The following is a 27350-nucleotide window of genomic DNA, read 5'->3' as shown; positions in this document are numbered from 1 at the left end:
AGATAGGAATAAAACTGAAGGCTGGTGTATGAAAACGCTGCTGAAGTTTAGATTAATGATTCAGTACAGGACCAAAAAGTTTTTGAGAAAACAGCCTTTAAAAATGGCTTGTAACTAAAATCCAGAGGCCTTAGATTTCTTTATTAAATTAGGCATCAAACACACAATCAAAAAAAAAAAACAGATGCATTAAAAATAATGACTCATAAAAACAAACACTTACGTAATCCTTCTATTTGTGACCCTTGATTACAAAACCAGTGTTTATAAATTTATTATAAATAATTGTTTAGAGATTTAGGCCAGGCAGCAAGGTGGTGCAGTGGGTAGCACAATCACCTCACAGCAAGAAGGTTGCTGGTTCAAGCCGGCTGGGTCAGTTGGCATTTCTGTGTGGAGTTTGCATCTTCGTGTTCTTGTGGGTTTCCTCTGGGTGATCCGGTTTCCCCCACAATTTCAAAGACATGCGGTACAGGTGAAGTGGTTAAGCTAAATTGTCCGTAGTGTATGTGTTTGTGTGTGTGTGAATGAGTGTGTGTGGATGTTTCCTAGTGATGGGTTGCAGCTGTAAGGGCATTCGCTGCGTAACACATATGCTGGATAAGTTGGCGGTTCATTACGCTGTGGCTACCCCAGATTAATAAAGGGACTAAGCTGAAAAGAAAATAAATGAATGAAATTTAGGCCAAGACACAACTATTTGGAAAATCTGGAATCTGATGCAGTGGTCTGCATTCCTGTGGCTGTACCGCGGGAGCCGTGGGACCTGACCGGATTTCTTGTGGAGCGGGAAAAAATTTCTGAATAAAGCACGGGCGGTCTGACAATATCTCTCCCGACTCCCGAGCAAGCACGCGTATGTATGTGTGAATGAGAGAGTGTGATGCTGTGTTTCGCTTGTTTGTTGCTGTCTATGTGTGTGTATGCGTGTGAATGAGAGAGAGAGTTTGTTGCTGTCTATGTGTGTGTGTATGTGTGTGAATGAGAGAGAGTGTGATGCTGTCTGTGTCACTTGGTGCTGTGTGTCTATGTGTGTGTGTTTATACAGACAGCTTGTTGTAGGCTGTCTGGACTCTGTATAGCTGGGTGGTTTTTGGCTTTGTTCAGATTCCCCCCACCACTACTATTAGCGGGAACGGGTACGGCATTTAGAAAACGGGGCGGGTCGGGCAGCGGGACAACAAATGCTGAATATAATCGGGAGTGGTCAGGTTCGGACTAAAACCTGGCGGGAGCGGGATTTAAAATTTAGTCCTGCGCAGATCTCTACCTCACAGCAAGAAGGTCGCTGGTTGAGTCCCAGCTGGGCCAGTTGGCATTTCTGTGTGGAGTTTGCATGTTCTTCCCGTGTTAGTGTGAATTTCCTCCGGGTGCTCCGGTTTCCCCCACAAGTCCAAACACATGCTCTATAGGTGAATTAAAAAAACTATTTTGGACATGTAAATAAAGGGAATATGCCGAAGGAAAATAAATGAATAAATGAATAAATGAACATAATACTGGTTTTGTGGTCCATGGTCACATTTAAAGGGTCAAGAAACACCAAAACACATTTTTTGAGCTGTTGACAGTCATATGTGTGTCCCACACTGCTAAAAACACTATTAGGACACATATATTTCACTAAAAAGTGTAAATTGGTTGTTTTTGCATTATTTCAATCAAATTCGTACTTCCGGTTTGAAACTAATTTTTGAAGCTGCGTCACGGTCATGACATAATAGCGTGTAATCCAGCGTGCAGACTGGACGTCTGTGCCAGAGTGTGTCTTATTACATCTTACAGTGTGATGCATCAATGCATGAGTAAGGCTTGGTTCAAACAAATCTATTGTGCAACTTCATTAATATTCATTACTGTCACAGTGTTTAGACGACAGAGACGCCATGTTGTGTTGGCAAAACAAGCGTGAAGTGTTGCTTTTATAGTTTGCTGCAGTTAAGTTTTGTTTTCATTTTCTCTCTGTGAGAGCGCAGCTGGAGTCATGTGTGGATTAACAGTGTACGCGACGCTCGACAACAATAACTTACGTGTCTAAGGAGGATTATTGTTTACCTGAAAGCTGTTCTCATCTGCAAATGCTGAGATCTGGATTCGCTTGTAGTCTCCTCTTAATAAAGACGCGGCTCTAGTTGCTGGTGATTGTCCTGTCTCTACAGATTTGGTTAGTGAGCGACCAGTGCTCTTTGTGTATTCAGTTTGTTCGTATCAAACAAACTATTGCATCGAGTGTAAACATGTTAGCACCACAACCAAACTTTAACTTCGTGTAGGATTTTCACCGCATTTTGTGACTTTCTGACGCTACCTTCCGTGTGCATATAAGGTTCCGGGAAATGCTGAGTTTTTTTCTCTCTCATTTGCCGTGCCGTATTAAACATTGCATGAAAAATACACGCCTAGAGCAGTTCCTCGAATAAAATATCTCGTTTGTAAATGAAAGAGCCAAACTGCAGTTAAAGTCCACCATTTAATAATTTGGCAAATAATTCGACTACAGATGTCCATGTAAACACCATCACTTTCTCCCCTTTGTTTGTGTGTGTGTGTGTGTGTGTGTGTGTGTGTGTGTGTTTTGACTCTGAAAGTCAGCGCGCCCAAATAGACACTCCCACACCATGCCTCTTTTCTTTCTCCAACACTCCCCCCTAAACAGAGCTGGACACGCCCACTTTTCTGACTTTTTCCAAAGTAGAGGTGTGAAAACACCCTGCTGAAACGAGGGGGTTTCATGGCCCTTTAACCATGTACATATTTATAATAAGAATTGAGAAATCTCTTAACAACACACCTGGACAGAAGACGTTGGGGTTGAATTGGAGGTCAAAAGTATTCCTGAGGGAGGAGAAGATTTGCTTTATTGAAGAGCTCTGCTGGATGTTGGTAATTTGGTGCGGCTGCTTTGGCTTCTGCTCTGGGATTCTGACAGTATTTAAGGGAAGCTGTGGTGCAGTGGATAGGTCGCTCTTGATCACAGATGTGCCATCAGATTGGGAAATTCTTCTGTCATCATCAGAACTTTGGGAGACGGTCTTCATAAACATCTGGTATCTGGAGTCACATAACAAGAGTCTTGGTCACACTGTATGTTGTGTCTCATTAGATCGCTGTGATAAAAGAAAGTTTTACCAGAGATTAGGTTTACTAAGGCTAGCATTTCATTTATTTGATCAAAAACGCAACCAAAACATTATGATGGTTTACATTTATAATAATAACTGATTTCTATGTAAATATATTTTTATTAAATTAATTAAACATAATTTATTTTAAATTAATAAATAAATGTCAGAAGAAGGAGCTGGGCTAAAAGGCAAAGCTCTCGATATACCGGTCAATCTATGTTCCTACTCTACTCATGGCCAAAATGAGTTTCCTTCACAGGGTGACAAGGGCGCACCCTTATGGATAGGGTGAGAAGCTCTGTCACTCGGGAGGAGCTCGGAGTAGAGCCGCTGCTCCTCCACATCGATAGAATCACCTGAGGTGGCTCGGGCATCTGTTATAGGGTGCTTTCACACTTGCCTTATTTAGTTCGATTGAATCGCACTAGAGTTCGTTTTCCCTTTTGGTATGGTTCGTTTGGGCAGGTAAGAGTGCAGCAATTGTACTTGAGTGCGCACCTAAAGCAGACCAAATAAGCGTACCGAGACCTGCTTGAAGAGTTGGTCTTGGTACGCTTTCAACGAACCCTGGAGCGGTTCGTTTGTGGTGAGAATATGATCCGTACTAAAACAGGTCCAACCGCAAAAAGTACTGCGCCTTTTGGACTAATTCAGCTGCCGTAGGACGATGGGCTGTGCATTATGGGATATGGAGGAAAAATATTTGTTGACAGCAATTACCAACAGAGAGAGAGGAGCGGAAAACATTACCTGATGGATCGTTGGTAATATTTCCGCAAGATGACCATGTCGCAATTCAGCTAAATTAATTCAGGCCTCCTCCTGAAGTGACGAGTGATGCATTAAAACACTTTCCAGCGTTTTCCAGCCGCGCTTCATTCCCAGAATGTATAGTTTGTCTAAAGCAGGGATACAATCAGCAGCGCAGTCGTCCCTCCATAGTAAAAAGCAACATTTTGCGTCTGCCGATTTTGTTTACCTGCGGGAGTTCATTGGCATTTTCCCGCACGCGAATTCTGACCAATCAATAAGCAGTTTAGGATATATGTTCAATAACATCTGGCCAATGAGAGATGTGGATTTTGTCAGATGACTGACAAAAATGATATATATATATATATTTAAATATATATATGTGCTTCATTTGATTTTAAATGATTCATCTGTATATTAATCACAGCACAAGTGAATATATTTACCTGTGCTCCACAAAGGCGTCAAGGAGCTCCTGTCTCAGACAAACCAGCCGATGAGGATGAAGCCTTGGGAAGCCCAGTTGCTGACACACAGGATTTAAATGCTCTCCTTCAACATGCAGGAAGTTAAGGTCGGGTGGGAAAGTGAAAAGTAGATCCAGGATGTAGTGCCGACCATCATTACCCACAATGCCCTTGTGCTCCACCGAGGAGCATAACTCTACTGTAGTGTCGTCCTTGTTCAGGACGCGGTGACGTTGCACCCTCAGCTTCTTACTGGGTTTGTCAAGCAGCTCCAGATACCTGCACACAGACAGAAATATATATGATATAATTCCAGGAGCATTTACTATACAGAGTCATTATTGTCTTCATTTTTTTAAAGGCTATGTTTGCAATTATATCAATCACTTGATGCAATTATCATAGATCAAAGATTTTACAGGCAGGAGGAATATTACCATGTCTTCAAAAAAAGTGTGCATGTATTCACAGTGGGGCAAAAAAGTATTTAGGCAGCCACCTTATTGTGCAAGTTCTCCCACTTAAAAAGATGAGAGAGGCCTGTAATATTCATTATAGCTATACCTTAACTATGAGAGACAAAATGAGAAACAAAATCCAAAAAAAAAAATGACATTGTAGGATTTTTAATTAATTAATTGGTAAATTCTTCTGCAAAAGTATTTGATCACCTACAAACAAGCAAGACTTCTGTCTCTCACAGACCTGTACCTTCTTCTTTAAGAGGCTTCTCAGTCCTCCAACATTATCTGTATTAATGGCTGTTTTAACCAGTATTAATCTGTTCGAACTCGTTATCAGTATAAATGATACCTGTCCACATTCGATTGAATAAATTTGCTTGATGTAGGATGTCGTGGGCATTTGTAGATATTCATTCATTCATTCATTATCTTTTCCGCTTAGTTCCATTATTAATCTGGGGTGGCCACAGCGGATTGAACCGGCCTCATATCCAGCACGTTTTTACGCAGCGGATGCCCTTCCAGCCGCAACCCATCTCTGAGAAACATCCACACACACTTATTCACACTCATACACTACAGCCAATTTAGCCTACCCAATTCACCTGTACCGCATGTCTTTGGGGAAACCCACACAAATGCAGGGAGAACAACCCAGCCGAGGCTCGAACCAGCGACCTTTTTGCTGTGAGGTGACAGCACTACCTACTGCGCCATTGTGTCGCCCATTTGTAGATAGCAAATGGGAATCGGCACGAAAGATTTAGATTTTTTGTCATGTAGCGTATCAAAGTGCTTGACAGCCGAAGCAACGTCAACACAAACAGTCTCTCATGTTTAGTTTTTCCCCTTCGTCCATGATGGGTTCTGTTAAATAAGTGTCATTAACCAGTGGGAGTACAGAATCTCTTCTATACGCAGCTTTTAAAATGGCGAAACAAAAGAGAGAAGACTGTGCTCTACGTTGGACATGAAACTAAAGAAAGCCTTGTGGAGTTATGGCAATAGTATGCTTGTCTAAATGATGTGTCACAGAGAGACTACCATGACAGAGCAGAAGTGAAGTTTATTCATAAACTAATTTCGAGAAGATCACGTGCTTATGATTTATCACGGCCGGTCTCGAATTTGCTAATCAGTATCTTCTAGGGATGTAACGGTATCAGAATTTCACGGTACGGTAATACCTCGGTATGAATGTCACGGTATGGTATTTATTGAATCATTTACAGGAAAAAAACAAAACTTATGAAAATACTTCAAAAAAGTGCCAAAAGTGTCAATGACATACAAATTAGCCATCTATCTGTAAGCTTTGAAACAGGAACTTCAATTTTAATAACAAAAAAATATTAAACCATGTAAAAAAATTAAGTTTCAATTTAGTAGTGTTGAAAACTCATCACATTCAACATTTAATCACTCACTCACTTAGATAGAGATGGGTTTAAAGGAAAATTATCATATAAATATAATCTGGTATCTCTGGGTATTTACAATGTCCCCTGCAACAGAAAAAAACCCTCTCATTTGGGACTGAGGTTTCTGGGACAAGAGAGATATGACTTGGCCCAGGTTGACAGCAGTGGGTAACGTTGTGCATTGTCTTTCCACCACTTGAGAGGACAAACCATGAGTGAGATAGAGGTCTCATGTCTGCATCAATCTGAACAGTGTGCTGTGTTTCTGCAATCCCCATGACTGATTATTAGTCGTATTCCCCAACTTGCAGGCACGTGCACACACAGTGCTCAACCTGTGCAGTGCACATGCCCTTTTTAGTCTTGGATAGAAAGTTCCCTTCCAAAATGATCAAAAGTGCCCCCGCGACGCGACATACCCTCCGTCCCCGCTTTACAGTACGCGCGCGACAACACAGCTGATAAGAACTCGCGCGACAACACCACTATTCAGTACGCGCGCAGCGACAACACCCAGCTCTTTTTGATCCCCGCTTCTAGCAGCACACTCCATTTCCGCATTACTGGATCTGTAGCGACAACAGACCGCAAGGGATTATGGCCAAGCCTGGGCTGATGGGAATTGTAGTTTCCAGTACCTCCCGTTCGCTTCATTCGCCTAAGCAAATTTTCTCAGAAGACCTATAGTTTTACCGAGTCATGCGACTACGGTAATATCGAAAAAAAATAATATTGCGGTATGACGGTATTTACAATACAATTACATCCCTAGTATCTTCCAATCATTCGAGCCCAAGCTACTATAAATAACCACAGTTTTCAGTTCACTTTATCTTCGATTGGAAGAAACCCCCCTACTCCCCTTTTTCTCCTCCTTTACCTCTGACTGGGCGACACGGCGGCCCAGTGGTTAGGACTGCGAGCCCCACAGCAAGAACAGGACCGGTGGGTGTTTCTGTGAGGAGTTTGTATGTTCTCCCTGTGTCCGCGTGGGTTTTCCCCGGGTGCTCCGGTTTCCTCCCACCATCCAAAGACATTCAACATACATTACAACCAAGCATTTGTCTAACCCTCGTGTTCCCTTAGCTACCGCAGCAGGGGAGTTCTGAGATCCACCGAGCTCAGGCTCCCCTCTCGCTCTGCCAAACGGGAGGAAGCCCCGGACTCGAGGAGTCCTTGAGCTCGGAGCTCTCTCCCGGGACAGCATGCCAAACAAGCTTTTATAAATCATCAGCTAAGTGTGAACTCTTGAAACATATCTGGTGTAAACTTCTTTGCATTGTAGATTTCATGCAGTGATTGACTGGGAAGCATCGTGTCTGTCTGGCAAACAGTATATGGCACCATCTCAGGATTATTTCAAGACAAAATCCCATAATTTTACAGAGTGACTGTCATAAGCAAAAATAAAATTGTGTAGTCTAAACGGGACGTTACCTGTCATCAGACACGACTGTCTTGCCGAAGTCAATGGAGCCGTAGACGACACTTTGTTCTTGGTCCCGCTCCAGGATTCCTGGCATGATAGTTTTGGCAGTAACGCGATACCCTCGGTAATCAATTACTGCAGTACCGATCAGATAGAGATCTTCCTGATCCATGACCCAATACGCCTTCACACCGTTCAGGTCAAGGACAGGAGCTGCGTGGGCTGCAGAGTCTCCTCCCAACTCTCTGTACTGGTCCCGCACATCGAAGCCCAGACCGAAGAAAATGTTGTTCCAGACGAACATCTGCTGTCGTGGTTCTTCACTGGGGTTGATGGGCATCACGTTTCCGTCCACCACTGCCATCGCTCCTCGAGTGGCCGCGCTCACAAAATCACTGTTAACCTGAGGAAGGTGGTGAAAGGTGTTACTCATCTAGTTTTCAGATAAGTTTCTCATTTAAACTAAATAGTCTTGATGTTACAATTTAGGCTTTTCACAACTTAAAGGTTTGTTTTTTGTCATACTGTAAATATTTACTGTAATAATATTATGTTTTAATGATGTGAATATTATTTATATTTAATATTTGTAATAATTGTAATAATATAAATGTTTACATATAAAGTTTTTAAAGCCAAAATATCACTGTTTTTATTTATACAAGACATTCGTAACGCGAGTCGAGAGTTTTTATACATACAAGACATTCGTAATGCGAGTCGGGGTACAATGGGTACAATTAGAGTCCAAATGCAGTTTATCAATAGCTTAGTCAGGCAGGCAACGGTTAAACAGAAGCAAACAGTAACATGAGGGTAATCCTACAGCATAGTCAGCAGGTGACTGGTCGGGACAGGCACAAAACAACACAAAACAATGAACAAAGCAAAGATAAAAAAAAACAGTACGATGGGCGCAATAGCCTAGTGGTTAGCGCGTCGACATATAGTGCAGTAGCACGTCAGGGTGTCCTGAGATTGAATCCCGGCTCGAGAACATTTCCCTACCCCCTTTCTCTCTCTCCAAATTCGCTTCCTCACTAAATACTGTCCTATCTAATAAAAGCAAAAAGGCCAAAAATAAATCTTAAGAAAAAATAAAAAAAACACAGAAGGACAAGGCAAGAAAAACGCTAGAGATGTTATAGGGGAACAAGACTCAACACTGTGTGGGTGAATGTGAGGTGTATTTTTATTTTTTTAAATAAATCAGAACTTTTGATTGAAATGACTGAATAAATTATTAGGATATTAAAATTAATGTCATAAAGGAGAGAGCCATGAGAACAGTGCAGGGCCTGTAATGCTATGCACCACCGGTCTTCCCATGGGTTCGTCCATGGTATGAGTTGGAAAGCTTATTTTGTTCATTTTAAACTTCTCAAATGAGTACCAAACAAACTTTGCTTAAACATTTTGACATGTATTTTTAGGTTTTCACAATTAGCAGATGCTTTTATCCAAAGTGCCACACACATTACTTATTTATCTGTAGAAATACTTTTTTTTTTTGTAAATTAAACATGTCAAGAGTTTAAGGATACCTTGAAAATGGCTCGATCCCTTATCAGGCGGTCTGTTACGTTTTTTCTTGGAAGCTCCCTTGTGGTCTGAAGTTCTTCGTTCCAGTCCCGGGCCTTTGTTTAACACAGAAAAATAAGTAAAGTCCTGCTTGTGTAACTGGCTGCTGTTCAGACATTCAACATGTTTACCTGAACAGGCAGGTGTTCTTCGTAACCCAGGCGGAAAGAGCTGACATCCTCCGCTCGGACACAGTCCAGTGTATGATCCAGAGCTGGAGCGGTCCAGCTGAACACCTGGAACGGTGTCGCAATCCTTTCAAAGGGGTGAGTAGACCCTCTAAAGAGAACACAAACACAACTTACTGCAGATTCTACATTACATTTTAATATAAAACATAAATGCCCAATCACTCAATCCATCAATGAATGAATCCATGAATCAATCACAGCTTAGTTTAGCTAAGTGAGATCTGCTTCGTGAAGCAGCCGAGAGCGGTGGTTGAGGCATGTTGCCGACAGCCACGAGGGAACGGTGGGCGGGCGGGAAGGACTAGCCTTAAAGGCCCAGTACAAAAAAAAACAGCAACCAGGTTTTACCATAGACTGTAAAATATATGGATGTAGTATCCGTGACGTCACCCATAGGTTTCTAAAGAGCGCAAAAGAAGCCACAAGTAGGCGCGGCCAACCGTCGCCATTTTGTTCGCGTGTCATCACACCCACGGCGGGATACCAAACAAGGGCAAAGAGGCGGAGAGTGAGCGGAGCTACAGATGCATGCTGCATTTTGATTGGACCTGGTTCAGACACCTGGTTTACTTTGGGAGAACGCTTAATACTTTATCACCTGTGACTCGTTTATGTTCTGACCACTTGTGCTTGGTTGTATACTATATCAATAAAGTGTTTAGACTTTTAAAAACACTGCTGTAGTACATTGGGCCACTAAACATTGTTCTTATGACGTTTTTCAACAGGAGGAAAACGCGAATTACTTCCAAACACTTCAGATATAGTCTGTGTTAGTTAATGTAAGACTATTGATGAACTTCAGCATAACACTGTATGACAACGCTTCAGATGTCTGTTCTAGAGCCCACATCTAATCAATCTGACAGATTCTGGAGTGCATTACAGCTCTAAATATAAATATAAACGATAAATGATCTTAAATAAAACAAATACATGTATAGAGATGGTATATAAGTATATAACTTTACTTACATGGGAAACGGAGGCCACGTGAATGGTTTGTGAGCACCATTAAGTGCACTCAGCATGCCATGCCATCTAATAATTGTAGGAAACAAGTCCAAAAGGCAGTTGACTGTGTAAAGCCACATAAAACAACACAGAAATACGATAAATATGCCGAGTTCAGTGGCTAACCTGCCGGATTCAGCTGAGGTGACGTGACGGCGACCAACGAGACCTAGCTGTCAATCAAGTGACCACGCCCTTAATTATGCAAACTTAATATAACTTAATATAAAGGAAACGGTTGAGTTATAAAAAAATTCACCCCCCCTCACAGTCGTCATGAAGGGTAATATTAGCTGTATTAACCAAAATCTTTTTTTTTACCAGGCTGTAAACACCTTTTTTTCTGCTGTAAAGTTGGCCATTTTAACAGTGGGCTCAATTGAAATTTGCTCTGTTTTGAAGCCAGGAGCGGCCAGGACTAGCGGAATTTCAGATGAATTGCAGTTTTAGTTACTTACGTATTGGCTTCCTGAGGGAGAGCGGGAGGTTGCCGCTTGTGTTTTATCAGCTATAATACAGACACTTCAGACAGCTATAATAAATACTCTTATGGGTGTTTTGAGCTGAAACTTTACAGACAAATTCTGGGGACACAAAAGCATTATCTTAGATCTGGAAAAAGGGGTAACCTAGGTGCCCTTTATTTCAATTGCAAAAAAAACCAAAACATTTATTGAACAAAAAACCTCTTCATATATCACCTTTTTAAAATATAAGACTGTTAAGAGATCATTGCAGTTTCACTGGCCACGCAATAGATTTAAACACAATGAAGAGATATAGTACTATTTTCCAACTCATTATCGCAATACACAATGTGTGAAATATTTGACATCAAAAAATGTATTTTAAAATTAGCATCTACTAACATTAGGAAAACAGAAAGTACTGTACAATGTATATGACTTGCGGCTCAACAAAACATGTATTACTTTTAAACAAACAAACAGTTACTTCGATTTTTAAAAAATTATTATTACTGTAAGTTGGAACATTCATTCATTCATTTTCTTTTCGGCTTAGACCCTTTATTAATCCGGGGTCGTCACTGCGGAATGAACCGCCAACTTATCTAGCACATTTTTACGCAGCAGATGCCCTTCCAGCTGCAACCCATCTCAGGGAAGTGTGAACATGAAGAATGAAAAACATGCAACTAATAATGTAGTATTATAATTTTAAACCTCCAGTTATTTTTAATCAGTTCAGTAACTTACATCCACCCATTTTAAAATCATAAAGTCTTGTTGAAAAACTCATACTTTACCACAATTTCTTTGCATTGATTTAACTTAGTACTGAAATACCTCTTTTTCAGCAAGGCAACGAAATTCTTCTTGAAGACTGGGCTGATCTGAGTCAGGAGATCCAGCAGAGCGTGACTAAGGAAACTTGGATCGGCTGGTTTTGGATTAAAGCTGTATGTTGTAGATCTGTGTGAGTCAGGTTTAAAATGTGAGAAGAAGGCACGTATTAGCAGAGCTCCGGACCATTCTTAATAATATAAGTTTAAATATTGCCGTTTAACTAATCTAAAATGCTTTTAAAAATACATTTCTATACATTCGAGTTCAACATGGAGGACAACTGTACTTCATAACCAGGGCCAGACGGAATCTGCCGTCGTTTTTTGCTATTTCTGCGGAGAATTTTGGTAAAAATCTGCGGATTTCTGCGGAATTATTTTGGGAGTATCCAGCGGAGTATCATAACTAAAACCTTAATATATTAAATAAAAAGTTAGAAATTACTGAATAAAAACTGAATAAATTCAGATTTACACATTTTACTCAAGTAAACAAACAGAACTGATAATGGGCTAAAAATCTGCAGAAATTTGCAGAATTATTTTGGGAGTATCCAGTGAGTATCATAACTAAAACCTTAATTTATTAAATAAAAAGTTATAAATTACTGAATAAAAACTGAATAAATTCAGATTTAAACATTTTACTCAAGTAAATAAACAGAACTAATAATGGGCTAAAAATCTGCAGAAATCTGCGAAATTCTTCGGAAAATCTGCAAAATTCTGCGCGCGCAGATTCCGTGTGGGCCTATTCATAACTCACTGATTGATGAAGAAGCCACGGGTGGATGCTGTTATACTGAAGTGTCTGTCCTCCATAGTGACCACGTTCAGATACATCAGGTCTCCGTGCATCTTTCTGTTTCCAGGCGGAGGATTCCAGCTACTCGAGGCCAAAACCTTCAAGCACTCTGACGACTGTTTAAAACATGAACAAGTACAGTTGAAGTCAGATTTATTAGCCCTCCTGAATTATTATCCCCCTCTATATATTTTTTCCCAATTTCTATTTAACTGAAAGACTTTTGTTCTGTAGACAATCAAAAAATATAGCTTAATAATACTGACCTTAAAATTTTTAAAATATTTTTAAAAATGCTTTTATTCTAGCGGAAATAAATCAAATAAGACTTTCTCCAGAAGAAAAAATATAGGAAATACTGTGAACATTTTTTTCTCTGTTAAACATCAATTGGAAAATATTTAAAAAGGAAAAATTATCACAGGAGCTAATCATTACGGGCCCTATCATACACCCGGCGCAGTGTGGCGCAAGGCGTGGCGCAGTAGTCTTTTGGTAGTTTCAGCTTGGCGCAAGAGTCGTTTTGAGGCGTTGCGCTACGCTGTTTAAATAGCAAATGCATTAGCGCTCATTTGTGCGCCCATAGGCAATCTGGTCTAAAAAGGAAGGCGTTCTGAGGTGGACCGCTGGTGCGTTGCTATTTTGAGAATCTATAATAGATTTTTCATTAGACCAAAACTAACCCGGTCTAAACTCTGGCGCAGAGTTGCGCCTTGCTTACACACTGCTTAATACGCACAAGAGAGCAATAGGCAAATATCTTTACATATGAAAAAATGTAAATATTAAGGATATATATAGGATATAATAAGAATAGATATAGGATATAAATATAAAGGATTAAAATATTACAAAACATATTATTATCTAGCCTACATAAATATGAAAAATCACTGCTTTTATGTCTTCTTCATCTCGGGAGGCTTTTTCAGTTCATTCATAACAATTTGCTTTTGTATCATGTTATTATTATTATTAGCAGTATTATTTATTATATCCATGTTTATATTTGTTTAATTAAAAACAAGCTTAGATTTTCCCACCCGTCAGGTTTTAGACCATATGGGGCACAGCATGTGTTTTAGGATATAACTCAGGTTTTTGAGCACACTTCGTTATTATTGTTCATTTATACGTTTGCTGGAAATTAGAACTGAATTTAGAAATAGTTTTGAAATGAATAATTGCGCTTAACAAACAAAAGTATTTATTTATAGACTAATTGATGTCTGTGCGTAAAGGTTTCCCTATCCAAGAGCGAATGTGAAAGTAGTTCCATTATCTCTCATTCTCACGCAGTAGATGCTCTGTTTAACAGTTTTCTGTTAAAAAACTGTTAACTGTTTGCTTGTGAAATGCTCATTTTTTCCACTTAGACTTACTTTGCGTCCTGTAAATAGCGAATGCGCTCTTGGAGCGACGCAGCTGACTCTTAAAGGGAATGGGAGATGAGACTCTAATTGGTTTATTCTCAAAACACACCTATAACTCATTAAGAAAATAAACTCAACCCTTTTAGACCATGCGCCGCTGCGCAAAGCAGATTTCACATCCTTGAATTAGCCCTGAAAGCGTTTGCGCCCTGCGTTTGGCGCTCTGCGCATGGACCGTCAAAATAGAGCCCTATGACTTTAACCTGTCACCGACTCAGTCCCAGTCATTCCCCTCTCTGGCCAGCATAGGTCATCATCACCGGACTTCTAGACATTACATCATCCACTTAAACTAATAAGCACACACACCTGTTCCTCACTAACCCACTAACCCACACTCACCTATTTAAGCCACTTGCTCACTACAGTTCAGTGCGAAGTCTTGTTCTGCCCCGGCTAACACTACTGAGCGTTTCCTGATCATTGCATGCTTTCCCGTTGACAATTTTGGACTATTCTCGATTCTGTATTGCCTGCCCTGAACTCTAGCCTGCATCCTAACTTTGATTCTCGTCGCGTGCCTTTGACCCATGCCTGATTACTCACCCTGTGTTTGCCAGCCGCCAGCCCTTCGACTAACTACAACTGTGTTTAATGTGAGTTCACACGCTTAACATCTGTGTGCTATTTGTTATTAAACTCTGTTTAATAAATATACTGCAAATGGATCCCTCTGTCAGACCCTTCGTTACATAACCGTACATACAATCATAAATGATAGCAGTCTGACATGTTTCTGTCACAGTTCCTCAATTTCTTACCTTGCCAAAAGCGGAATGAGGTTGAAGGGGCACCAGCAGACGTTCCTTACAGCCTGGCAGAAGGTGATCTGGAGGACAGCAGTTGAGTTTACCCTGCTTCATCCCGTCACCTCTTCGCTTAGGTTTGCTGCTCTCTGGGAATCACCCAAAAATTAAAGTTACGTTATTAATTACTTACATTCGTGTCTTCCAAATTTTTGAGACCTTCATTCAGCTTTGGAACACATATTAAGTTATTTTAGATGAAATCTGGAAGCTCTCTCGCACTCTATAGACAGCAATGGTCCTGACCCCTCCAGAAAAATACCAAAAACATCATCAAAACAGACCATATTGCTTCAGTGATTCAATTGGAATATAATCAAGCTTGGTGGCGCAGTAGGTAGTGTTGTCGCCTCACAGCAAGAAGGTTGCTAGTTCGAGCCTCGGCTGGGTCAGCTGGCGTTTCTTTGTAAAGTTTGCTTGTTCTCCCTGTGTTAGCGTGGGTTTCCTCTGGGTGCTTTGGTTACCCTCAGAGTCCAAAGACATGCGGTACAGGTAAATTGGGTAGGCTAAACTGTCCATAGTGTAGGTGTACGAATGAGTGTGTCTGGGTTTTCCAGTGATGGGTTGCAGCTGGAAGGGCATCCGCTGCATAAGTTGGCGGCTAATTCTGCTGTGGCCACCCCAGATTAATAAAGAGACTAAGCCGAAAAGAAAATGAATGAATGAATATTATTAAGCTACAAAAATACTTTTGTGCTCACATAAAACAAAATATACTGACTTTATTCTTCTTAGTCTGAGTATGTGTGCTTCTCAATGTCAGTGTAGGACACACATTTGCGCTGCTGATGTATTTCTCGGATGCTCCTGTGCTTTGTTTCAAACAGAGGAAGTCACACGCAGGCATTCAGGGTAAACTTAAGTGAAAAAATTCAGAAATTATGGCTTGAAATCTAATTTTGATCTTCACTGTAGAGATTTACAATATGGATGTGTTTTCGTCATAGATTTTGACATCAAACATCAAAAACATCATAACTGTAAATGTTTGGAAATTGGGTTTTACACATCATCTGATAGTTAAATAAGTAAGCTTTCCATAGATGTATGGTTTGTTAGGAAAGGACAATATTTGGCTAATATACAACTATATGAATGTAGAATCTGAGGTCAAAAAAAAAAAATCGAAATATTGTCCAAGTTCTTTGCAAATACTTATTACCAATAAAAAGGTTTTGATATATTTACAGTTTCCTAGGGATGTAACGGTATCAGAATTTCACGGTACGATAATAGCTCGATATGAATGGCACGGTATGGTATGTATTGAATAATTTACAGGAAAAACAAAACTAACGAAAAGACTCGAAAAAAGTGCCAAAAGTGTTTATTTACCTTAGCACTGAACATATCAATGACATACAAAGTAGCCATCTATCTGTAAGTTTCGAAACAGGAACTTAATTTTTTTTATTTTAATAACAAAAAACTATTAAACCATATAAAACAAATAAAGTTTCAATTTAGTATTGTTGAAAGCTCATCACATTCAACATTTAATCACTCACTCACTTAGATAGAGATGGGTTTTTAAGGAAAATTATCATATAACTATAATCTGGTAAAAGCTGGGATCTCTGGGCATGTCCCATGCAATAGAAAAAAAAGGTTGACTGAGGTTTCTGGGACAGAGAGATATGATTTAGGCAAGGTTGACAGCAGTGGGTAACGTTGTGCATTGTATTTCCACCACTTAAGAGGACAAGCCATGAGTGAGATAGAGATCTCTTTACGGTACAAGTCAATGTCTGCATCAATCTAACAAGTGTGCTGTGTTCTGCAGTCCCCATGACTGTTTTTAGTCGTATTCCCCGACTTTTATTTCACCACAGTCTGGCAGTGCCTGCATACTGTTTTATTCTTTTTCTGTCACCTTTTCTCCTTTTTCATATCTTTTTACAAAGAAATCGAAATGCTTCCACACGTCCGATTTAAAACCCGCTTTAGGTTTGATCATTTTCAGCTCTTTTTCTTCCCGCTACTAGCAGCACACTCCATTTTTGCATTATTGGATCTGTAGTGACAACAGACCGCAAAGGATGATGGCCACGCCTAGGCTGATGGGAATTGTAGTTCCCGCTACCTCCCGTTCGCTTCATTCGGCTAAGCAAACTTTTCTCATAAGTTTTATTGAGTCATTCGCCTACGGTAATATTGAAAAAAATTACTATTGCGGTATGACGGTATTTACAATATTGTTACATCCCTAGAATTTCCAAAATCTCCTCATGGACCTTGATCTTTACTTAATGATTTCTTCACATAAAAGGAAAAATCAACAAATGACTTGTATTTGGCTAATAAAATGGGTTGGGCGCCAAAGTAGAAAGTTTCAACAAATGTATGATTTAAAAACAATTATCTTGCTCCATTTACTTCTCACAATCTACTGTATATTTTATTTTAACCAAACATCTGTGAGTTTCGTATCTTACCCTCCATAATTTCCTCTGTGACGCAGCTGAGAAAGGACGGTGAGCTGCCCTCCACCCCGTTATAGCCATCTGTGAGGTCCAGGCTCTTTAAAAGCTCTCTGATGTGGCTCAAATGCATACGCACTTCTCGAACGCTGTACGGCTCTTGGTCGTTTTCAAAGGAGAGAGAGAACAGAAATCAGTTAGTCAGTCAGTTTATGGTTCAGTCTGTTTATTACTGATATATAGCGTAAGGTCTTCTTGTGATTTATATCAGATATACTGAAAGCTTGCATCAGCAAAAGCTACTGGTAAAAAGCTTGCTGGCAGGATTTACTGAAGATACAGAGTGAACAGCAATGAAAACAGGTTTTCTGGAGGTTTCACAGAGTCAACTTTTTAAAGACTTTTTTAAGACAGTGAAGAATGACATTTCAGACTTATTTAGAGCTAAATGCTAAGGATTATTTTAATGGCCTAGCAAAATAAAAATGTACTTGCCCCATCAAAAAAATAATTCTAATTAGCTATTTCTTAGCCACAAATTTTGAATAATGTGTCAAAACAAGCAGACCCTAGTTGTATTCATAAATATTTTTCAACATCATTTAAAAAGAGACTCTTTAAAAACTAAATTTATGAACAAAAGACAATAAAATTAGTTATAAATATAGTTTCTAAGTATAAGACATTTTAAGACTGTTTAAGACTGACACAGTTATTTTTACACAGCTGTATATGCATTTAAAGTAATTAAAGGGGTGGTCCACAGATTGTTTTTAAGGCTTGGTTGTATTTATAAGATACAAAGCAATGTGTGCCCATGCTTCATTTGTAGAAAATCACTTTATTTTTTCATACCGTATATCTTTGACTATAAAAAGCTTCTCAGCTAACATGAAAATGAAAGTTTCTCCAAAAGCCCGCTCTCAAAAGGCTCTGCTTGGTCAGCTAACATAATGTGCAGTGATTCGTGGACCGGCTCCACATCACGCCCCTACAGGCACGCGCTTTTGCTCTGTGTAAACAGTAGCTGTTAGAAGTTATCAGATTGTGCCTTAATCAGACAGAAAACGAAAAAGAACCTCACGCTTGCTCTCTAAAATAAAATCTGACAAGTGTCCTTCACATATATTCAAGATAAGCATGTGTTATTTTATAGCATGTGCCATATCTTTTGCAAGTTTGTTATTTGAGATGTATAATGTAGGGAAAGCGGCCGCACAGAGAGACACTGCAGCGCTGGTGAAGATTGAGGGTGTTTACAGCGGTTTGACTGATATATATCAGTTTGAAGCTAAAGCTGTAGGTTTTGCTAAGCTAACTCTGTAAAAGCCAATGTCTCCCTTTGCATTGACCTTTGAGCGTATTACGATGTTGTTTATGTTCACACAGCTACATTGCAGATCAACTAAAGTTTAAAATATAACATCGTAGTGGACCTGTCCCAGTCATTCCCCTCGCTGGCCAGCAGAGGTCATCATCACCAGACTTTTGACATTACGTCATTCCCACTGACTGATTGGCACATACACCTGCAGCACATTTCCCAATCGCTCACACATATAAGCAGCACACTGCCTTTGACCCATGCCTGAATACTCACCTTCTGTTTGCCTGCCGCCAGCCCTTCGACTAACTACAACTGTGTTTGATGTGAGTTCGCACACGCTTAACATCTGTGTGCTTATTGTTATTAAACTCTGTTTAATAAATATACTGCAAATGGATCCCTCTGTGTCAGACCCTTCGTTACAGGACCACCCCTTTAAGCTTTCTGATGCTCAATAAATCGAAGGAGAGTTTTTAATTCAATCATGCAAATTCAATTTTCAGTAGGATGGTTTTAATCACAGATTTGACCAAAATGTTTCCAAAATGGTCTAATGTCAATTAAAAATTATTGCAAAACTACTGAGTTTCCATTAACCAACTATTTCACAAAGCAGCTATTGACTTCCTTATTATTTTTGTTTTACTATGGATTCTTCAAACATTCTTCAGAATAATTTGTTTTGTGTTGTGAACATTTAAAGGCTGATTTATACTTCTGCGTCAAACTGCGTCGGCGTCGCTGACGTGTACCTCTAAAAAATTGTAACTACACGTCACAACGACGCGTAGCGCAAGCTCTGTGATTGGTCAGCTTGTTAGCGCTGACGAGTCTGGGCGGGACCGAGAGCTGCGCGAATGGCGTGAGCTGGACGCGAGCCCAATGGAGCGATTGTTTACAAGTGTGGAGTCCCGTGAAGGAGAAAGTTTTGTTTTGTGTTTACCTCATAGTTAAAGTTGTTGCACGTCCGCCGGTTCCTGCCTCAAAATGAGCGAGTTTGAGCCACTTGTACATCCAGGAAGTGTTCAGGAAAAGCAAAACAGCAGAGAAGAAACTCGACACAGAGAAACATTTACACCTCACTGCCAACTAGCGTTTGGGATGTGTTAATGCAGACCAACAGAGACAGCGCGCAGAAGTATAAAAGCACAGCTACGCGCATTGCATGCGCCATGGGTCACGCCGGTCACTTGACGCAGAAGTATAAACTAGGCTCAAGAACCACTTCAGTAACTAAATTAGGAGGAAATTATCATTTTGGGGTAGACTAACAAAACTATGAACTCCTGGGGCAATAAAATAAATCCCTCAGATTTGAGGTTGGGTAGGTTTTAGTGTCTTACCCTCAACAACACTCAGAACAGAGCCCTCCTGAAGATCTGGTATGGATCTAAGATGGGTAAAGTTGTCGAGAGTGACTCCATTCAGCTGCAGGGAAAAGCATGTGCGCCGACTGGTCTCCTCTTGGTCCATCAATACTTGCTTAATTTCCTGCACCGTAGCTAAAGGTGACACCTTGAACACAATATAGACATACAGACACAGATATGAAAGCATATGAGTGTAAAACTATATGGAGCAAAATTGGTTGGAAGTGTTAATTACTACTCTGCTTCCAAGAGTTAACTAACAGTAGCTCAAGAGTGGAAAGCTTTTCTGAGTGACAAGCCTGGGTTTTACCTGGAAGTCTCTTGGTTCTGTTCCAGGAGCCTGGATCTTGACTGTGAATCCTGCATCCTCACAAGGGTCGATGTCTGGAACAGCAGAAACCTGCTCTGCTGTCCCTTCTGCTGGGCCATCTAGTACGTTGCCACTGGTCATGGTGTCAGGGCTGGAGGCTTGTATTTTCAATTCGAAAATGATATTAATCACAACAGAATTAGCAATGTTTACATTTATTAGTGTTAATGAAGATTAATTGTATGTAAGCATTAGATGATAGGAAAGGAAATATTGTTATCACTTATTTTTGATGGTACTTTTTGCACATTTTGTTGACGATGAAGGCCAACTCCCCCAAATGAACATCTGTTTGTTGGATTGTGTGACGTCTGAGCAGTGTGAAATCATTTTCCAATAAATGACAACAAACTCAGACTTAAATCTGATAACATATATGTCTGTTTAGCCATGAGAATATTTCTTATGAATTATTTAACTTTTGTGAGTGGCAATTGTTGGGGCAGTGTGAACATTTCAATATTTTTTTTTCAAAACCTTGCAAATACAACAGCCTGCTTGTTTGTTGGCATTTGTCTATGAGGTGTGGTTTGGCTTTAAGCTACATTGCAGCAACAAGCCAACTAGGCCGTACTCACACTAGGTACAGTTGCCTCAAACCGGGCCAAAGCACGCTTGTCCCCCCTCCCGTTTCCCCCGACGGCCCGCACTCACACCACAATAGGGCCTGGACATGCTTACGTCATCGCTGCTGTGCTGTTCAGTGAGAAGCGCTCTCACATAGCAGCACAGTGGAGATTTCTCTAGTTATATCGTTTCAGTCATTTGTTATGCAGTCAAATATTTTGCCAAACAGTCCTTAGGGATGCAGTGACGCGCAGTCAGATATTTCGCTGAACAGATCCGCCACTTTCGGCGCTCATAAACAATCATAAAGCTCTCATGCTGCAGGAATGAGGAGGTCTGCTGAAGGCGCGCAGCTGTCATGCAGTGAGGGATTTGCGTATTTAATAAGCTAGGGCAGTTTGCGTTCACTGAACAGTAAGAATGTTTAATAAATCCATATGAAACAGTCCCTTAAAGGTCACGTCTCGCTTTCAGTTTCGGGCTTTGGCGCGGTACGTTTGTAGTGTGAGTGCAAAACGCGCCAAAGCCCGAAACTGAAAGCGAGAGTGAACCGCGCTGAGGCCCACCTCTTCCAACCGGGCCAGGGCCGGCCAAGTGAACCGTGCTTGAGCCCGATTCAGCGCACTCACACTTCTCAAACGATCCGGGAAACTGGCCTGGGCACGGTACTCATAGTGTGAGTAGGCCCTAAATTTGAGCTTTTGGTGAAAATCTAAATAGTGTAATTAAAAATGAAATGTCAGTGAAATCAAACTGATAAGACAGATACACAAGTGTTGTCGTTCTTTCCTGTGTAGATGATGACTAGTCTATTTTGGGCTATTCTTAAATGATTATTAGATTTTATATACTTAAAGACATCTATTAGTTTCAGCACAAAATATACTTGTGTATTAAGTAGACTGTCTGCTTAATATCTGCTGATACTGTTACAGTTACACCAACTAACCCTAACCTGACAGTCTAATAGTCGAATGAGAATCAGTTAGCATGTAGTTGCAATGTAACTTATAGTTAACAAAATGTGTTCAAGGGACCATGAAAATAAAGTGATTCCCAACTCTCAGTATTAAAATCAGGATTTATCAGTGGTTAAGTGGTCATTTTTAATAGTAATATTAATGTAACACCAAGGAAAATATATCGGCCAATATTTGCCATTTATCATTTGTACGAAATTAAATGTCTCTCTAAGGAAAATAAACTTTCTTGACCTGTGCCCCCAGGCACTCATAGCACACTCAAATGCATATCACTTCATTATAAATATAATAAAGCAAAGTAAATTACTAGCATGTAACTTACTTTTAAACTTTTAAGTGAACTTACTTTTAAGTGTGGCTCATCTCATACCACTTTACTAATTTACTTTAGGAAAAAACAAAAAAACAAAATAGGGATTGCTATGTAAAATAATTTTTCCACTGGTGGATACACTTTAAATGTTTGCTGATTGCCATGAGCGTTTTGATTGGTGCCTTCACATGACATGAACGAGGACCTCTGATTTTACTGGAAAAATATCTAGACGTTTTGTTTTCTGCAGTTAAATAACGTGAGCTGTCTTACTGTATGCCTATCAAGCTCAGTAGAAACCAGGCATGGAACATTAACTGTTTTCAAGGTATATCGCGGTTTGAATAAGTCAAGGTTTTAAAACCGACAACATTTTCTGCAAGCCTGTTCCTAAGGTATGAGAAAAGTTTTTTTTTAGGACAACAGTATCTCCAGCAGAAAATATATCCAAAGATGCTATTTCAATTTGTAAAGAAATCTTTGCTTTTGAAACTATGAAGATAGCAGAAGTCAATGAGTGATTTGATTTAGCCTGACATGTTTACTGCTCCAAAATACTTTAAAACTTCATCAAAATAAAATATATAGTGTTCCAAAGGGAAACACATTTTCGTTTTTTAGACATTTAAAACAAATATCTTTTAAAGCAATAAATCACAATACAGTGAAACCGTGATATTTTTATCCAAAGTTATCATACCATTAGAATCTTATACAGTACATAATCTTTTAGTGTAAGCAAGTATTTTTCAGTACTTTAGAAATACTCAAAAATGCATCTGTCGGTGTTTTCAAACTATTCTATTTGATTTACAAAAGTCACACATGGCAGGCGAGGCAGTGGCGCAGTAGGTAGTGCTGTCGCCTCACAGCAAGAAGGTCGCTGGGTCGCAAGTTCGAACCTCGGCTCAGTTGGCGTTTCTGTGTGGAGTTTGCATGTTCTCCCTGCCTTTGCGTTGGTTTCCTTTGGGTGCTCTGGTTTCCCCCACAGTCCAAAGACATGTGGTACAGGTGAATTGGGTAGGCTAAATTGTCCGTAGTGTGTGTGTGGATGTTTCCCAGAGATGGGTTGCGGTTGGAAGGGCATCCGCTGCGTAAAAACTTGCTGGAAAAGTTGGCAGTTAATTCCGCTGTGGCGACCCCGGATTAATAAAGGGACTAAGCCGACAAGAAAATGAATGACACAAATGGCAATTTCACATCCGTCACATCCATAACGGAGAGATGTCACACCCATAACGACACTTTTTACTCATAAATGTGAAACTATTATATAAAATAAAAACATCCTTTTTGTTTAATTGAGAGCCAACTCTTATCCTTTTGATTATCATTATTTCTTTTGGGTTGTGCAGTTTAATTCACAGAATTTCAGCAAAGTGTGTTGTATACTGTAAACTCGCAGACTTTTTTTTTGTCACATCCATAACGCATGCTTATTTTCCTCATTTAAAGTACAAAACATGTTTACAAAATGATATGTTTCTGATCCCTTAACTCTGTGGTCAGTTGATCTGGAAAATATAAGCAAAACTTATAATATAATGTTTATATATACTTTCTATGTGAGTTTTTACTGCAAATGTCACATCCATAACGCTGGAATTGCTCATATATATTCATTGCCCGGTACATTGGTTATCGAGATCCAAAGAGTTATCGATTATCATTGCCAACAATTTCCATATCGGCACATCTCGAACCAGTGACCTTCTTGCTGTGAGGCGACCGCACTACCTACTGTGCCACTGCGTCGCCAGTTCAAATATTGTATAATATATATTGTGCAGCTGTGAATACCCACCTGTGAAGTTCGGAGTGGCCAGGAACAGTTTATCAACCACAAAAAGCGTGAAGCGCTCAGTCTGATCCTCTTTTCTTTCTACCTGGGTCACAGCGAGGGTTGTCTGCTCAGAGTGCTGCAGTGATAACCCTGAGCTCTGCTTTAGCACTTCCAAATCCCACTGCGTCTGTTCTACTTCCTTATTCCAAACAAAACCCTGGTCCATCTGTGAAGGGCTTTGCTTCATCTCCCCAAACTCTTGCCTCTCCAGGCCAGAGCTCATGTCAGCAATGTCTGGTTGCTCTACAAGAGACGTTTCCTTCTCAGTAGCATGCTCGTGTTTAATAATTCGCATCTCTAGTATCTCAGAAGCCTGTGCATCTATTTTGAAGTCTAGTTTTTCATCAGGTTGTGCTGTGAGTTCCGAAGTTTGTGCTTCCCTTTGCGACTTTTGAAGCAAAGGCCATTCAGTTGGAATGCCATAAGCAGGTTGCATCTTTATCGCATCTAGATGTGCTTGTGCTGCACTGTTTGGACCACTTTTGTTTAGTTTCTTTTTGTCCTGTTTCTTCTCGGCGTGTAATTGCTCCTTTGGGGTTTTGAGTTCATTGTACTGCTCTGTTTGAGTCGAGCCATCTTCTCTCTGACTGATGTCAATGTCACATTTTGAGACATCTAGTGAAGATGCAGCAAACACGGAAGAAACGTCTGTCCCATGAGCAAAGACAGGTTTACAAGTGTCTGCTTCTAATCCATGGGTGCATATTCGGTTTTGAGCAGCAGGTGCTTGGTAGAGGGATGACAGAAGAGGCCATTCATCCTCTATGGAGCGTGATTGATTTGTGCCTGTGATGTTTGTGCTTGGCGGCCCCACCAGCCCGCTATTTCTTTCTTCTCCATTTCGTAGATTGCTTTCATCAAATCCATCTTCTCTGCTGGCCTCTTGCCCGCTTGTTGCCAATAAGAGCTCCAAAGCCTCAGTTGAGTCTCCTCTGATGTGAAGGTTGCTGCTGAGCACAATGTCAGGAAACAAAAGGTGATCTTGGTCCAGAACTGGGGAGTCCAGCAGATCAGCTGAGGTCCTTGAAGGAGAGACACTTTCTCCATCGCTATTTTCCTGGGATAAGAGTGCCGAGTGCTCTTCAGTCTGATCAGCAGCTCCCTTGGTGGTAATATATTCTGACACTTTACGGCAACAATAAAGTATGTTTCCCATGCTGTCTGTTTGATTGCCAAAGAGTAAAAGAGCTGTAATCTGAAAGTCCCAAAACTCAAGTACGCCCAAAATCAGCTACTAGAGCTTATTTGGATTTAAAATGAGCTAGAAAATGTTGCTTTGTACTTAAATCTAAAGACAAGCCTGACAGATAGTTGACAGACCCAATTACCAAGTCTGGCACTTGGCCTGTGCATTTCTTAGCTGTAGATAGTAAAGACATGTGACTGTTTGCATGCCAGAATACAATTAGGATTTATGCATAGATAAACTGCCTGACTGGATGAAAGTTTGTCCTATATATTAATGCACGTATATAAAACAGTTAATAGAAGATCAGAAAATTGCATAGGTTAAAATAAACTGATTTAACGATCAAAGCATTTCAATATTTGTTAAACTAATGCATTATTAAGCCATAATAAACATGCAGACATCTTCTCACAGTTTTGTACTTGTACTCCATATGCCTCAAAAATCTCTACAGAATCATAGATAGGCAGAAGAGCTCGTCCCAAGCAGGATATGTCCATGTTTTCCAACCAAACGCAACACATTTCAGTACTAGTGTGCTCTCTAATGTCCTTCACTCGGGGTCTCGTGAACCGCTCCATCCCTCCAACACATTCAGTCCCGGGCGGAGGAGTATCGGCGGAGTTTCCTGCATCCCATCCCTCTTCCAGAGAAACCGCAATTCATTTCTTCGGTTTCATTAAAGAAAAAACACGCGTCATGACTTCTTCAGTCTATGCCAGTGCATGTTTCCCCCAGGAGTCTGCGTGTTTTCTGCGAGCTGTCCGCTTTGAATCAGCTGCTGCTGCAGTACTGGCAGAATGTGCAGGAGATGCTTTAAAAGCACACACTAGTGGGAGAAGTGCAAGGATTAGCCCACAGCACAATAAGAATAGGCTACCAAGCCAAACGAAGTAGAAAACGTTATTATTGCTGTAAGCTTGTCGAAGCTCTTCACTGCGGTCAAAACAGCAAGTCGCTGCGCTGCTTGAAAATTACGTTACAAGGAAAGCCTGAGGCGAGATGAGCGCGTATTACTGCAATTACGGTAATGACAGAAACGGCAGAAAGAAAAAGAAAATTATTGCCCATTTGGGAGTTTTATTACACAGTTAAGTCACTTTCTTATTGTTCTTTTATATAGCAAGGTGCTTTTTGCTGTAAAAAAATACAAAAGAAAAAATAAAAGGTTTTGTAATGGTTTAGTCATGTGGTCAATATTCATTATGGAAATTTCAATGAAAACTGGTCCTATAGGTGTCGTGTCTTAATAGGTAAATTTTGCCGTCTATTGGGTTGGTGGCATGTAAAAAATCTAATGAATCCTTATGGACACACTTGATGGCTTTAAAATGTGCCGATTTTAATAGTTAAAATGTAATGGCTTGTAATGGTTTTAATGGCATTTGTTGTGGAAATCATTAGATTCTGTTATGGTTTTATATAGGCTATTTATTGAAATATATTTAGTTATTTTGTTTTGGCCATTTTTGTTATTTTACTTTTTTTTCAATCGCTAACAAGCGATTACCAATACTTCACTTTTTTCTTAACTCTTTTTCTTAACACAGACTCACACCTATACAAAACACAATTGGCCAAATTGATAATTTTTTTTTTTCAAAAATATGTTTTATTAAATATATACTGACTATTCATTTCAATACAGAGCACATCTTTCTATGCACACACTAACTTTATCAAAACACTGTAAATCTGACTCAAAAGGAAATTATTCTGTCAAGAATAACACTTGTTTTCACTTCACAAGGTACATGCATTCAATAAAAGTACAACTGGTTTCAAAATACTGACTATTGTAGACATTACAAAAACTGCAGAGATTTTTATGTTTCAGATTTACAGGTATTTGCATGCAAAACATGCAATCCACTGTTTTGATGTTATCTAAGGCAATACACCTTAGATAAAACCACCTGGCGCCTGGTATGTCAGATCCTCCCTTGGCAATCAATCATCAACTGATGTCCCTGCATCCATCATCCATGGCTTTAAGGAGGGACATCTGGCCGTGTGGCTGATGGTCATAAATCTTCCACCTCCCTGCAAAAATGTACTCATCTTTGGAGTTGAAGAAAGGTGAATAGGGTGGAAGGAAGAGATTTACCAGTCTTGGGTGGCCTTGGTGGAGATCATTGAGAAAGGCAAGCATGCATTTTGTATTATACCATAA

The 27350-nt window shown here is 40.0% G+C and overlaps 1 protein-coding gene and 1 long non-coding RNA gene across 7 annotated transcripts in view; one reads left to right on the top strand and one right to left on the bottom strand.

Moving 5' to 3' along the window:
- The window catches only part of cluhb (CLUH binding protein of NUMT mRNA b), a 58344-nt gene extending 32184 nt beyond the window's left edge, over positions 1-26160 (bottom strand). For 3 of the 6 annotated variants that reach the window (XR_015520511.1, XR_015520510.1, XR_015520512.1), the window contains exons 1-12: positions 23950-26160; positions 20223-20380; positions 19886-20057; positions 17231-17374; positions 14751-14884; positions 12518-12672; positions 11753-11878; positions 9372-9519; positions 9204-9296; positions 7668-8062; positions 4325-4624; positions 2792-3107 (exon numbers count right to left, since the gene is read on the bottom strand). Coding sequence is in view for 3 of the 6 variants with exons in the window: in XM_087301737.1 (XP_087157863.1) it covers positions 2792-3051; positions 4325-4624; positions 7668-8062; positions 9204-9296; positions 9372-9519; positions 11753-11878; positions 12518-12672; positions 14751-14884; positions 17231-17374; positions 19886-20057; positions 20223-20380; positions 23950-25144 (3280 nt within the window). In the remaining 3 variants the exon portion in view is untranslated. The remainder of the gene's footprint in view (positions 1-2791; positions 3108-4324; positions 4625-7667; positions 8063-9203; positions 9297-9371; positions 9520-11752; positions 11879-12517; positions 12673-14750; positions 14885-17230; positions 17375-19885; positions 20058-20222; positions 20381-23949) is intronic. The other 3 variants (XM_087301737.1, XM_087301738.1, XM_087301739.1) reach the window with 1 other exon arrangement.
- The window catches only part of LOC147838945 (uncharacterized), a 1276407-nt gene that overhangs the window by 6775 nt on the left and 1242282 nt on the right, over positions 1-27350 (top strand). The gene's annotated exons all lie outside the window — the stretch shown is intronic.

Source organism: Danio rerio, chromosome 21 (genome assembly GCF_052040795.2).
Source record: "Danio rerio strain M-AB ecotype USA chromosome 21, GRCz13ab, whole genome shotgun sequence".
NCBI lineage: Eukaryota > Metazoa > Chordata > Actinopteri > Cypriniformes > Danionidae > Danio > Danio rerio.
Note: the sequence above shows the minus strand (reverse complement) of the source record. Positions and strands in the feature narration are given on the sequence as shown.